This window comes from Pollachius pollachius, assembly GCF_949987615.1.
Source record: "Pollachius pollachius genome assembly, chromosome: 8".
Classification (NCBI taxonomy): domain Eukaryota; kingdom Metazoa; phylum Chordata; class Actinopteri; order Gadiformes; family Gadidae; genus Pollachius; species Pollachius pollachius.
Window position 1 is genome coordinate 2,373,172 of NC_136941.1, and position 12,488 is coordinate 2,385,659.

Sequence of the window (12,488 nt, forward strand, 5' to 3'; positions counted from 1 at the left end):
TAGTGTTAGATGTTCGAGATGGACTAGAGCCACAGATTGGATTGGCTCCGGCATTGTGAAGGAACCAACTTGTTGTTTGTTGTAGAGGTTTTAGATGAACTGTTACAAAGGTTTCTCTGCAACCTAACAAGAAGTGTTTCACAAAGTGTTTTGGTGTTCGTTAACCTCATCACTTCATTCATAGCTGGCGTTTTAATTCTCTCTCTCACTCTCGCTCTCGCTCTCTCTCTCTCTCTCTCTCCCTCTCCCCCCCCCCCCCCCCTAGACACCTCCCTCCAGCTGAGGAGGGATGTGATCTTCTGCCAGGCCGCGGGCGCGGCGGTGCTAACGCTAGCTGAGCAGCTTCTCGCGGCGCTGCGCGCGCGCTACAACAACGCCGGGGAGTACCAGGAGGACAGCAGGGAGACCAGCCGGAAGTGGCTGGAGCAGGTGTCCGCCATCGGGGTGCTGCTGCACTTCCAGAGCTCGCTGGCGCCCCACCTGGTGAGGAGTGGTACTGCACGGACATACATACAATAACATACAAGCGTGTGACTCATCCCCACGGTGTCGTCTGTACAGTGTGCATGTTGGAGGTTTCGCGCCGCCGTCCATCCACACCCAAACTGCACTTTCAGACTAATTCACTGAAAGTGAAAAGGGAAATGCCTCATTCCACTTTCCCTGTGCTTTGTTTACGTGTAAAGGATGTAGCGAGGCTGTGTCACCCAAACCGGTGATTTTCAATGCACGTGTTGTAAATCACGTTTGCAACTGTTGACTGTCAGCCACAGTCTCCCTAAAGAGAAGTGAGGTGTTCCTCGCAGCGTCCTTTTGACTGCACATCTGTCTTCTAACAACAAACATTCAAATCTCCCTTCCTCCCCCCCTCCTCTCCCTCCTCCCTCTCTCCCTCTCTCCCTCTCTGTCTCCCTACCATCCGTCCCTCCCCCTCCCTCTCCTCCCTCCCCCCCTTCCCTCCTCCTCCATCCACCCTCTTCTCCCTCCCTCTCTCCCCTTCCTCCCCCCCCCCCCCCCCCCGGCAGAAGGAGGAGCGTACCATGCTTGGGGACACTAAGGCCGCTCTGTTGGACCTGGACAAGCTCACCGTGTTCTTCAAGCAGACCCAAGACGAGTATCTGGTGCCCAGTAAGTCCCGCCCTGACGGACACACAGGGGGACCTCTCAGAGGGCGGGGGGCGGGGCCACGCAGCTGGAGGGGCCGGGATAAGGTTCCCTTGTGCTCTCTGAATCTCCCCGTTCTGCCTTCCGACGCTGGCACCCATCGCTGTCTCAGACCACGTCTCCCTCTTTCTCTCTCTCTCTCTCCCTCTCTCTCTCTCTCTCTCTCTCTCTCTCTCTCTCTCTCTCTCTCTCTCTCTCTCTCTCTCTCTCTCTCTCTCTCTCTCTCTCTCTCTCGTCTCTCTCTCTCTCTCCGTCTCTCTCTCCCTCCCTCTCTCCCTCTATCTCCCTCCTTTCTCTCTCTCTCTCTCTCCGTCCCTCTCTCTCTCTCCCTCTCTCCATCTATCTCCCTCCTCTCTCTCTCTCTCTCTCCCTCTCTCCCTCTATCTCCCTCCTCTCTCTCTCTCTCTCTCTCTCTCCCTTTCCGTCCCTCTCTCTCCCTCTCTGTCCCTCTCTCCCTCCTCTCTCTCTCTCTCTCGCACTCTGTCCCTCTCTCTCTCTCCCTCTCTCCCTCTATCTCCCTCCTCTCTTTCTCTCTCTCTCTCCCACTCTGTCCCTCTCTCTCTCTCTCTCTCCCTCTATCTCCCTCCTCTCTCTCCCACTCTGTCCCTTTCTCTCTCTCTCTCTCCCTCTCTCTCCCTCTCTCCCTCCTCTCTCTCTCTCTCTCCGTCCCTCTCTCGCTCTCCCTCTATCTCCCTCCTCTCTCTCTCGCTCTCTCTCTCTCCCTCCTATCCCTCCCTCCTTCGGCCTCTACATTTGAATTCACGCCCCCCCCCCCCCCCCCCCCCCCCCCCCCCCGTCCCAAACGAGGCGACTGGTGGAGAGTCTGGTGAATCAATCCTCCGACACCACCCATGAATCATTCACACTCCAGCCAGAAACGCTCTCCGTGTCCTGGGTCAGCTGGCAGGAGGGTGGCCCGCCTAGCTCCACTCTCTGTGGGTGGTGTAAAGGGTGGATGGTGTAAAGGGTATGTGGGTGGTGTATAGGGTATGTGGGTGGAGTATACGGTATGTGGGTGGTGTATAGGGTATGTGGGTGGTGTATAGGGTATGTGGGTGGTGTATACGGTATGTGGGTGGTGTATAGGGTATGTGGGTGGAGTATACGGTATGTGGGTGGTGTATAGGGTATATGGGTGGTGTATACAGTATGTGGGTGGTGTATAGGGTATGTGGGTGGTTTATAGGGTATGTGGGTGGTGTATAGGGTATGTGGGTGGTGTATAGGGTATGTGGGTGGTGTATAGGGTATGTGGGTGGTGTATACGGTATATGGGTGGTGTATAGGGTATGTGGGTGGTGTATACGGTATGTGGGTGGTGTATAGGTTATGTGGGTGGTGTATAGGGTAGATGTTGTATAGGGTGAGTCAATGGTGTATGTGGTGGTGTTTAGGGGTGGTGTATTGGGTATGTGGGTGGTGTATAGGGGTGGTGTATTGGGTATGTGGGTGGTGTATAGGGTAGATGGGTGGTGTATAGGGTAGATGTTGTATAGGTGGTGTATAGGGGTGGTGTATTGGGTATGTGGGTGGTGTATAGGGGTGGTGTATTGGGTATGTGGGTGGTGTATAGGGGTGGTGTATTGGGTGCGTGGGCCAGGGTGGTGGCGTGAGATAGATGGTTAACACAACCCTAACAACACACACATACAAGCAGTGGCCCGGCGACCGCGACCCGCTGGTCCGTCTTACCTTCGGTCCGGACGCAGGATCTCGTCTCGTTGGCGTTCTGAGCCTGTTCCTCATCTTCCTCGTCTTCACTTCAGACTTGAGCCGCTGTGTTTGAGCTGGATCTCGGTGAAGGACTTCCAGCTGCGTGCGTAGTGTTGTAGATTCTGGGCGATGATCTCATCGCGACCTCGCACCCTCCAATAGCGTGCCGTCTGTTTTTCTGGCGAAATGCATTCTGGGTAGGGACGCATATCCACCGCACATAGGCGCGGCAATGATGCGCGCCGGTTGGCAAAGCGTGAACTCACAGATGAACATAAACACTCATGCATGTGAGTTTGCACATACACACACACACACTTCAACAGACGCACACAAAAAACACCAATCCCTCACACACAGGCATGTGAATGGGAGTATGTTTACAAAATAGGATTATACACACACACACACACACACACAAGAAAACACACACACACAAGAAATCAAACACACACGTAGACACTTGCTCAAAGACACACGCACACACAGAAACAGATACACGTAGACGCAGACACAGACACACACGCAGACACGCATGCAAGCGCGCGCACACATACACACACACACACACACACACACACAAGAACGCACAGCCAATGTTTTTTCAATGTGCTTTTAAACGGCCTCCCACCTGCTTCTTCAGAGGCAGCTCTCGGGGCTCTTATCTGATCTGCTGTCCAGCCGACCTGAAGACCGGGGCTCCCTGGGCTCAGTATTGATCGGATAAGAGCAGCTGAGTGGGCTGGGAGGCTTACAGTGGTCTCTGCGGAGCGCTACAGGAAATGGACCCCGCACCTCTTCCTCCACATCCTCCTTTTCCCCTTCCTCCTCCAATCCGCTTCCTCCTCCACCCTTTCTCCCCCTCCTATTGCTTCAGCTCTCGGCTGGACAGGGCCCCGTGGTTCAGTAGAGCGGACCGGCCCCTATATAAGGCGCCGCTGCCCCGCCCCACGTCTGTCCCTAGAAGGGCTTACTGAGCACCGGTTAGACGGACAATATTGTATTTAAGTGTAAAAGATCATTAAATGTGCACGTGTGTGTGTGTGTGTGTGTGTGTGTGCGTGTGTGTATTAATGCCTCTGTGTGTGTATGTGTTTGTGTATTAATGCCTCTGTGTGTGTGTGTATGTGTTTGTGTATTAATGCCTCTGTGTGTGTATGTATGTGTGTGTGTATTAATGCCTGTCTGTGTGTGTACTAATGCGTGTCTGTGTGGGTTAATGCGCCCTGTGTGTGTGTGTGTGTATTTATGCCTCCTCTGTATGTGTGTGTGTCTGTGTGTGTATTGATGCGCCCTGTGTGTGAATGTGTGTGTATTAATGCGCCCTGTGTGTGTGTGTGTGTGTGTGTATTTACTCACCCTGTGTGTGTGTGTGTGTATTAACTCACCCTGTGTGTGTGTATTAACTCACCCTGTGTATCTGTGTGTATTAACTCACCCTGTGCGTGTATTAATGCGCTCTGTGTATGTGTGTGTGTGTGTGTGTGTATTAACTCACCCTGTGTGTGTGTGTGTATTAACCCACCCTGTGTGTGTGTGTGTTAACTCACCCTGTGTGTATGTGTATAAATGCGCCCTGTGTATGTGTGTGTATTAATGCGCCGTGTGTGTGTGTGTTAACCCACCCTGTGTGTGTGTGTATTAACTCACCCTGTGTGTGTGTGTGTGTGTGTGTATTAACCCACCCTGTGTGTGTGTGTATTAACTCACCCTGTGTGTGTGTGTATTAACTCACCCTGTGTGTGTGTGTGTGTGTGTGTATTAACCACCCTGTGTGTGTTGCAGACACGCCCGTGTCCTACCAGGTGGACGGCGGGCGCCAGGCGCTGCGCGTCACTCTGCTCCTGGACAGCTGTCACTTCAGCGAGCTGCCCAGCCGGCTGCAGAACGGAGGCAGCCTCAAGCTGCACACCGTGCTGTTCACCCGCGGTACGGGCCCGGGCCGGGAGGGCGGGGGGCGGGGGGCGCCACGGGGAGAACCAGGGAGGGACCCAGGGCAGAGGGGCCAGGGAGGGACCCAGGGCAGAGGGGCCAGGATAGAGCGAGAGCCAGGGGGAGAGGACACAACCAGGGGAGAGGACCCAGGGGAGAGAGAGGGACCCAGGGCAGGGGACAGAACCAGGGACAGAACCAGGGCAGGGGACAGAACCAGGGACAGAACCAGGGACAGAACCAGGGCAGGGGACAGATCCAGGGACAGAACCAGGGCAGGGGACAGAACCAGGGCCAGGGGACACAGCTGTAGTAGGGACATCTAGAAAAGGGGATACGCTCAGAGCAGAGGGACCCAGGGGATAGAGACCCAGGGCTGAGGACCCCCGGACCAGGGGACACAACCATAGCAGCGACACAGCAAGACCGGGTCAACACAAGGGGGGGATGGCGGAGCCGGAGCAGGGCTGAGGGAGTTGATGGTGGCGGATACTGCCCTCTAGTGGGGGAGTCTATGAACTGCAGTTACACACTTGAAAGGCCAGGTGCTGAAGTGGGCATGCTTGTTTGTGCTGGTGTGTGACAGTGCCAGCAGCTGTGAAGTGAAAGGCCAAAAGAAAAGAGGATTTAAATTCTGTGTGTGTGTGTGTGTGTGTGTGTGTGTGTATTGCTCTCAGGCTTAATGTTTAGAAAAATGTGTGTGTGTGTGTGCAGCTCTGAGGTACAATGTTTATAAAAGATGAGTGTGCTAGTGTCTGTATGCATTTTTACGAGGCGTAATGTTTATAAATGCTTTGTGTGTGTGTGTGTGTGTGTGTGTTTGTGTGTGTGTGTGTGTGTGTGTGTGTGTGTGTGTGTGTGTGTGTGTGTGTGTGTGTGTGTGTGTGTGTGTGTCCTCCCCCCAGCCCTGGAGCGTCCAGAGGGCTCATCCCAGCCGGACTTTGTTGCCATGGAGGAGTTCCAGCAGAGGACCAACGCGGTGTCCCTGGAGAGGGTCAAGGCCTACTACCGCAGACTCAGGTATGCTACGCTAGGCTAATGCTGTGCTAGGCTACTGCTGTCCTAAGATAATTATATGCTGGGATGAAGCCAGGCTAATGCTGGTCTATGGTAATTATATGCTCTGCTAGTACTGTCCTAGGCTATTGCTGTTCTAGGCTAATGATTTGCTAGGATAATGCTAGGCTAATGCTATGCTAGGCTAGTACTTTCCTAGGCTATTGCTGTTCTGGGCTAATGCTGTGCTAGGCTAATGTTGTGCTAGGCTAGTACTGTCCTAGGCTATTGCTGTTCTAGGCTAATGATTTGCTAGGATAATGCTAGGCTAACGCTGTGTTAGGCTAGTACTGTCCTAGGCTATTGCTGTTCTAGGCTAATGCTGTGCTAGGCTGGTACTGTCCTAGGCTAATTCTGTTCTAGGCTTATTATATTCTAGGATAATGCTGTGCTAGGCTAATTCTGTCCTAGGCTAGTGCTGTTCTAGGCTAATGCCCTGCTAGGCTGGTACTGTCCTAGGCTAGTTCTGTTATGGGCTTATGCTTAGCTAGGCTAGTACTGTGCTAGGCTAATTCTGTTCTAGGCTTATGATATGCTAGGATAATGCTGTGCTAGGCTAATACTGTCCTAGGCTAGTGCTGTTCTAGGCTAGTGCCCTGCTAGGCTGGTACTGTCCTAGGCTAGTTCTGTTATGGGCTTATGCTCAGCTAGGCTAGTACTGTGCTAGGCTAATACTGTGCTAGGCCACTGCTGTTCTAGGCCAATGATATGCTAGGATAATGCCAGGCTAATGCTGTGCTATGCTAATACTCTGCCACCAGGCTCACTACTTCCCTCATTTTCCGTCTAGGATTAATAAGGAACATCTTATCTTGACTGTGCTATAGTGATATGCTACGATGCTAACACTGTGCTACGCTTGTGTCCACCAGGGCTTTCTACCTGGAGAAGTCCAACCTGCAGAGCGACTCCAACACCACCGCCATGAAGATCGACCAGGTAGATATTAAGTCTTCAACTCCTTGCTCCTTCTCATCACCTTTATGGCCTTATTTTTTTCATTTCAACGTATTCTGTCACTTTTGCTGTGATCATGTGGCATGCTTTGTGACTTTTTTTATCATTATTTTCTGTTGACTCATTTCTGTGACTCAAAATAAATGCGAGCACAGATACTGGGCCTGGAGGTCAGAGACCACCAGCCGAGCATTTCCAAAGTAAGATGGTGTCTGGTACGCTGAGTTTCAATGGGAACCCCCCCGGTAGCTGGTCGAGAAGACCTGATTAATCCTAACTAACCTCCACACCTCCACTCCGATGAAGCCACATTAAACACATTAAAATTCTGCATTTAACCCCAGACTAGACTCAGAGAGCAGTAGACTAGCGTGCATCCCCTACCCTGGCCGGCTGTAGCCGAGTAGTTGAAATGGAGTCCGCTGGCCGTAGAAAACACAATGTAGATCTCAGTTCTGGTCTGTCCTGGAACAGGAAGTCCATAAAAGGTTGTTCCTGTCCCGCCCCTTAACTTCCTTCCATGGGCAACGGACAACACCGGTCTGGGTGATCAACCCCTCGTAAACGCCTTTCCACTCAAACATCCGTTACCCGTATCGTTTGGCTAAATGACTCGGATGTACCGATTCTTCCGGAGATAAATTAGCATGAGCCGCGAATGTAAACAATGGCAATGCAGCATTTCTTTAACAATGTCTGTTAGACTCAAGGTGTGCCGGTTAGTAAAGAATTTACACGACGATATAACAGTGAATCGTCATACAAGTATTCAACCAAAATGCCCCACGCAAAGAACACAGTGCTGTGTTGCTGTTGTTTAAATCCGTGGCAGACGCCCTCGCGCTAAATAATCTGCTCTTCGGCAGAATCGGCCCGACGAGAAAATAACCAGGGATGACGACTCCTCTTTAACAAAGCAGTTCCCACCTCACCTTCTCCATACCAGCCTCCTCTCCGTTCCTCCCCTCCCCCTCCCCCTCACCCGTCCCGTCGACTTTTGAACCACGCCGACCGCTGACCTTTGACCCCTGACCTCTCCCCAGCTCCTGCGGCCCCTGAACGCGCTGGACGACCTGTGCCGCCTCATGCAGTCCTACGTCAACGTGCGGCCCAGCGCTGGGGGCCACCCGTCGGGGGTCAGCGTGCTGAGCGTCTCCTCGGAGCTCTGCAACCGTCTGGGGGCGTGCCACGTCACCATGTGCGCCACGGGCATGCAGAGGTCAGTCGCTACGCCCACCGCCGCCGCCGCTGCGCACACCCACCCACCCACCTACGCTCACCTGGGGTGGGATGTGGCATATGGCTCAGGAGGTAGAGCGGGTTGGCTGGGAACCGGAAGGGCCCCCGGCTCCTCCTAGCCTAGTGTCGAGGTGGCCCTGAGCGAGACGCCTCAGTAGGGCTGGGTATTGCCAGGTAGCTCACAATTCAATTTGATTCTTTAGGGCTTCATTCGATTCGCTTTCGATTCGATGCGATATTGATCCAATTGCTTCGATATCAATTTAATAATACGTGCAGATGACAAAAAAAACTAAATATTATTTAGAATGAAACATTTCATAATGAATTAACCATTTCATTGTGCTTTAACTAGCAAAAAGGGAATACACCATTGTATAGTATTGTTCCTGAGCTAAAGTTGCAGCATAAAAGTAATAATCATAACATGGACAAATGTAAAAGGGCATGTACATTTTGGCATACTCGCTTCTAGATTACAATGACTGAGTATGCTTCTTTTTTTTTTAATGGAAATAATCGATAAAAAAAATTCTGAATCGAAATTGAACCGAGAGCAAATAAATTGCAGTGCATTGATAAATCTATATTTTTACCCAGCCCTACGCCTCACCCTGACTGATGCTGGCTCCAATGAGCTGGCTGTCGCCCTGCGTGGTCGACACCGCCGCCGCTGTGTGAATGTGTGTATGAATGGGTGAATGTTAGGCAACATCGTAAAGCGCTCTGAGCGGCCGCTGGTCAGAAAAGCGCTGTATAAATGCAGTCCATTCACCTACAGCGGTCAGACGGACCAGAAATGCCTTAGGCCAATGAGCCAAAGGCCTACTTTCGGTTTTCTATATAATCCGAAGGCTCCCCCATCCGACAACATGCGGTCGTGCTGCTCTGATGAACTCCATTACCCAGCAGCCCCGGGGTGACCGGTAGCCTGTGTTGTGTCCATGCAGGTGCACCCTGAGCGTGACCCTGGAGCAGGCCATGATCCTGGCCCGCAACCACGGCCTCATCCCCCGCTGCATCATGCAGACCATGGACATCATGCGCAAACAGGTACACCACCGGCTGGGTCTCCTGAAAAATACTTCTTAATCTCAGTGAGACTTTCACCTGGTATAAAGGTATAGTAAAAACACAAGTTTGGAAAGTGCTTTGGCTTTGTAGTGAATATTATGGGTTGTTTGTATTGAAATGTATCATATTTTTAGATGTTCGGTTTTATTTTAAACCTATGTCTTGGTTCCGGTTGTGTCCTTTACCTTTGGGTTTGAACCAGGAACCTTTCGACTGGGGAGTCAAACACCCTAACCACTAGACTATGCTGCCCCCATTCGCCCCCAAGAAAACGGTTGATAACGTCGGCCATTTTAACTATTTTTCCCGCTCTTTGTTCCATTCAACAGGGGACTCGGGTTGAGCTGTTTGCTAAAAACCTGAAGGTGATGGACCAGATGCCCCCGTCAGCTCCCAGGTAACATCAGCCCCTACCACACACCAACTACCATCTTGCATTGTACAGCACTTTGGTCAACTATTGTTGTTTTTAAATGTGCTATATAAATAAACTTGACTTGACTTCTTATGTTAGAGTTAGATAGTTAGAGTAACACTTTATTAATGTTAGTTAGACTGAGATAACATTTTATCTAATTACAATTATTGAGTTAAGCCCAGCAGCAGTAAAGGAAAAGATACAAGATATATTTCAGTAAAATACAATACAATACAAAGTATTGCTAAAGTTATGCTAAGAAACACTGAAAGAATTCAACCAACTGAAACCCAACTGAAACGCTTTAATATTATATATTCAACCCATGTTCTCTTCTGCCTGACAGGCTCTTCAGGCTGTGTTTGCCTCCGTCGGACGGAGATCTCTAAGGACGCAACAACAGCACATCTACTCTGGACCTCTCGCAACAAACAGGGAAGACCTCGAGGGACTCCGGCGGCGGAGGTCCTGAACAAATGTGGAGAAGAGGAAGAGGAGGAGCCAGAGGGAGGAGCCAAGAGGGAGGGGCCAAGAGGGAGGAGATAGGGATGGAGCCAATGGGGAGGAGCCAAGGGGAGAAACTAGGGACAGAGTTTATACCTCTGTGTTTCTGACTGGGAGACAGTGACGTTGACAACTTAAAACAAATCCTTGTACTGGACGATTCTGTGACCATCCCAGGGACCATTCCACCGTAGAAGAGGAGAGCCTTTGTTGGGGAAATCGATTGACCCTCAGAACCATCAGAACAGTCACAGAGCCGGAGTGGAGCTTCACCACCTGCGGTGTAAACACCTGTTGATACTGAAGATCTCCACTTGGAAAAACTCTTCTGTACCAGGGATTTTTATTGTAACGAAAAAAAAAAAAACAGCTTGAAAATATGTCAAAGGCTTACGGGGAAAGGAGGTCTTTGAGAAACGCATCAAACAATAATATGCTCGCAGCTGTCCAGGGCTGGCATTACTGGATTAACCAAACTACCTGCATCCTCCACTCATACCCCTAACACACGCTCACCGCACGCTTACCGGCCTGCTGACTGCAAGGCAGGGGGCGGTCACTTTCACTGTCTGGGGAGGGAGGGAGGGAGGGAGGGTGGGGGGGAGATGGGATGGTGTATGAAGGGGTGAGGTTACGGGGGTAGATGGGCAAGGGAGAGATGCCCTCCCCCCCAGGGCTAGAGATCTCTAACCGAGGGAGGTCTCTCCCTGTATGTGTCAGATTGCGAGTTGGGGGGGGGGAAATCAAAGTGTTGGAGGTTAGCCGGAGGAAGGGGTGTAGGGCTGGAGGAGGATCGCAGGACTGGGAAGGGGTCTGCCTAGCCCTCAACCCCCCCCCCCAACGCATGTGGTCTCTGTGCAATTACTGTAGGGGTGGTGTGCGTACTGTATCAACACACTCGATGAAGGATAGTCTATTTATTGTAGCGGCGAAAAAAGAAGCGTCTTTTTAACCTCTCACTTATATCAGGTATTAAAGAACTTAAAAAGCATTCCAGCCTACGCCATAAAAGTATTTAATGGACCAATGGCATGCCATTAGTTTATTTTATTTTATTTAGACTCCGCTACCTGTGTATTTTTTTTTTTACTTTGTATCGATCACGGCGTTGATTGATTATAGGAGAGCGGGTGTGAGCTGAGGTTTCAGGGAGCGCGAGGGAGAGAGTCCACGACGCACCAATCAGGGGATAGAGAAAACCACGGCAGAGCTTGCAGCAGAGTTGTTTATTTTTTCGTTGGCGTGTGCGGCCAAGTCTGAGTTACTGAATCATGTGTTTTAAATTATTAATATATTGGTTTATAGCGCTAGTGCTGGTGTTTATAGTGCGGACGTGGAGGGCCGCTTCGGAGCTTTTCGTCTTCTTGCGTGACTCACAACAACAAGCTGTCGTATCAGGAGCCGGTGGAAAAAAGCACAATTCATCCAGCGAGTTCACAGCGCTGCCAGTGGTGGGGGAAAAAACAAAAAGACGGCCGGTGGCAGAGGCAGAAGGGACCAGTGACGACCGAGGGCATAGACATGTTATTTTAATATGACAGATTTTAATTTTATTGCCAGTGTATATACAAACTGTGTAACCACAACGGACAGAGTAGTAAAAGAAAAATAAGCCCAATTTATGTCTTAATGAGTAACGCTGTGAGCTAAACTGAATACATTTTATTGGAGGGATTATTACTTAACTTAGAGGATGTTTAAAACCTTTCTGCTTTTTATTACTTTTTTCTTTAAAACACAGACTAGCGAGAGAAGAGGTTGGTGCAGCTATGGGGGTTTCTCTGCCTCCATTTTGTGCTGGGATTCCGCTGTCCCACTTCCCGCCATTTTATTTATTTATTGAAGCTCTGGAACGCTAACATTTAAAGTGTCTAACCGCCACGTGCTACTGCAGCCGCTATAGACGCGTGACCTTAAACTCAACTTTTGCATAAAAAAAACTGCCTAGTATGTCTATAAAACGACCAGGCCTTAGCGTCTTACATTAGCTAAATGCTCTTAAAAAGCGTCACTCTGAAGGGAAAATGCATCGGTCTTAATCATTTCTCGAGTTACATTTAAAACGTGATGCTTGCCTCCTGCAGAATGAACATGTCACTGACTATACTCATGTATTGACCATGTTTTAATGTTGCCCAAATGTACATACTTTATTTTACCATTTTATTTTGCCTGACAATAACTGTACAAAAGATTTTCTTCCCTCGCCTTTCTAAAAGTATAATTGTAAATGGAATCTTAACAAGCTAGTAAATAAAATGTTCTCAGTTCGATAATGCTACGCCACATCTCTGCGATGAACTTTGTTCATACTCATCTATACTGCATAGTACTTGTTTTACATACCTCTGTATACATCACCTATACACCACCTTCTTCTTTACACCAACTTCTGTACACCAGCAGTTTATCTGGTGGCGCTATCCAAAGC

The 12,488-nt window shown here is 50.2% G+C and overlaps 1 protein-coding gene across 1 annotated transcript in view; it reads left to right on the forward strand.

Moving 5' to 3' along the window:
- Positions 1 to 10,622, forward strand: part of prex1 (phosphatidylinositol-3,4,5-trisphosphate-dependent Rac exchange factor 1) — an 86,416-nt gene extending 75,794 nt beyond the window's left edge. Inside the window, 9 exon segments of the mRNA XM_079742284.1 lie at positions 266 to 483; positions 1,026 to 1,128; positions 4,663 to 4,806; positions 5,715 to 5,829; positions 6,738 to 6,804; positions 7,866 to 8,041; positions 9,012 to 9,114; positions 9,465 to 9,532; positions 9,900 to 10,622. Of these exon segments, the coding sequence (XP_079598410.1) occupies positions 266 to 483; positions 1,026 to 1,128; positions 4,663 to 4,806; positions 5,715 to 5,829; positions 6,738 to 6,804; positions 7,866 to 8,041; positions 9,012 to 9,114; positions 9,465 to 9,532; positions 9,900 to 9,942 (1,037 nt within the window). The 3' untranslated portion in view covers positions 9,943 to 10,622.
- The last annotated feature ends 1,866 nt before the right edge of the window (positions 10,623 to 12,488 follow it).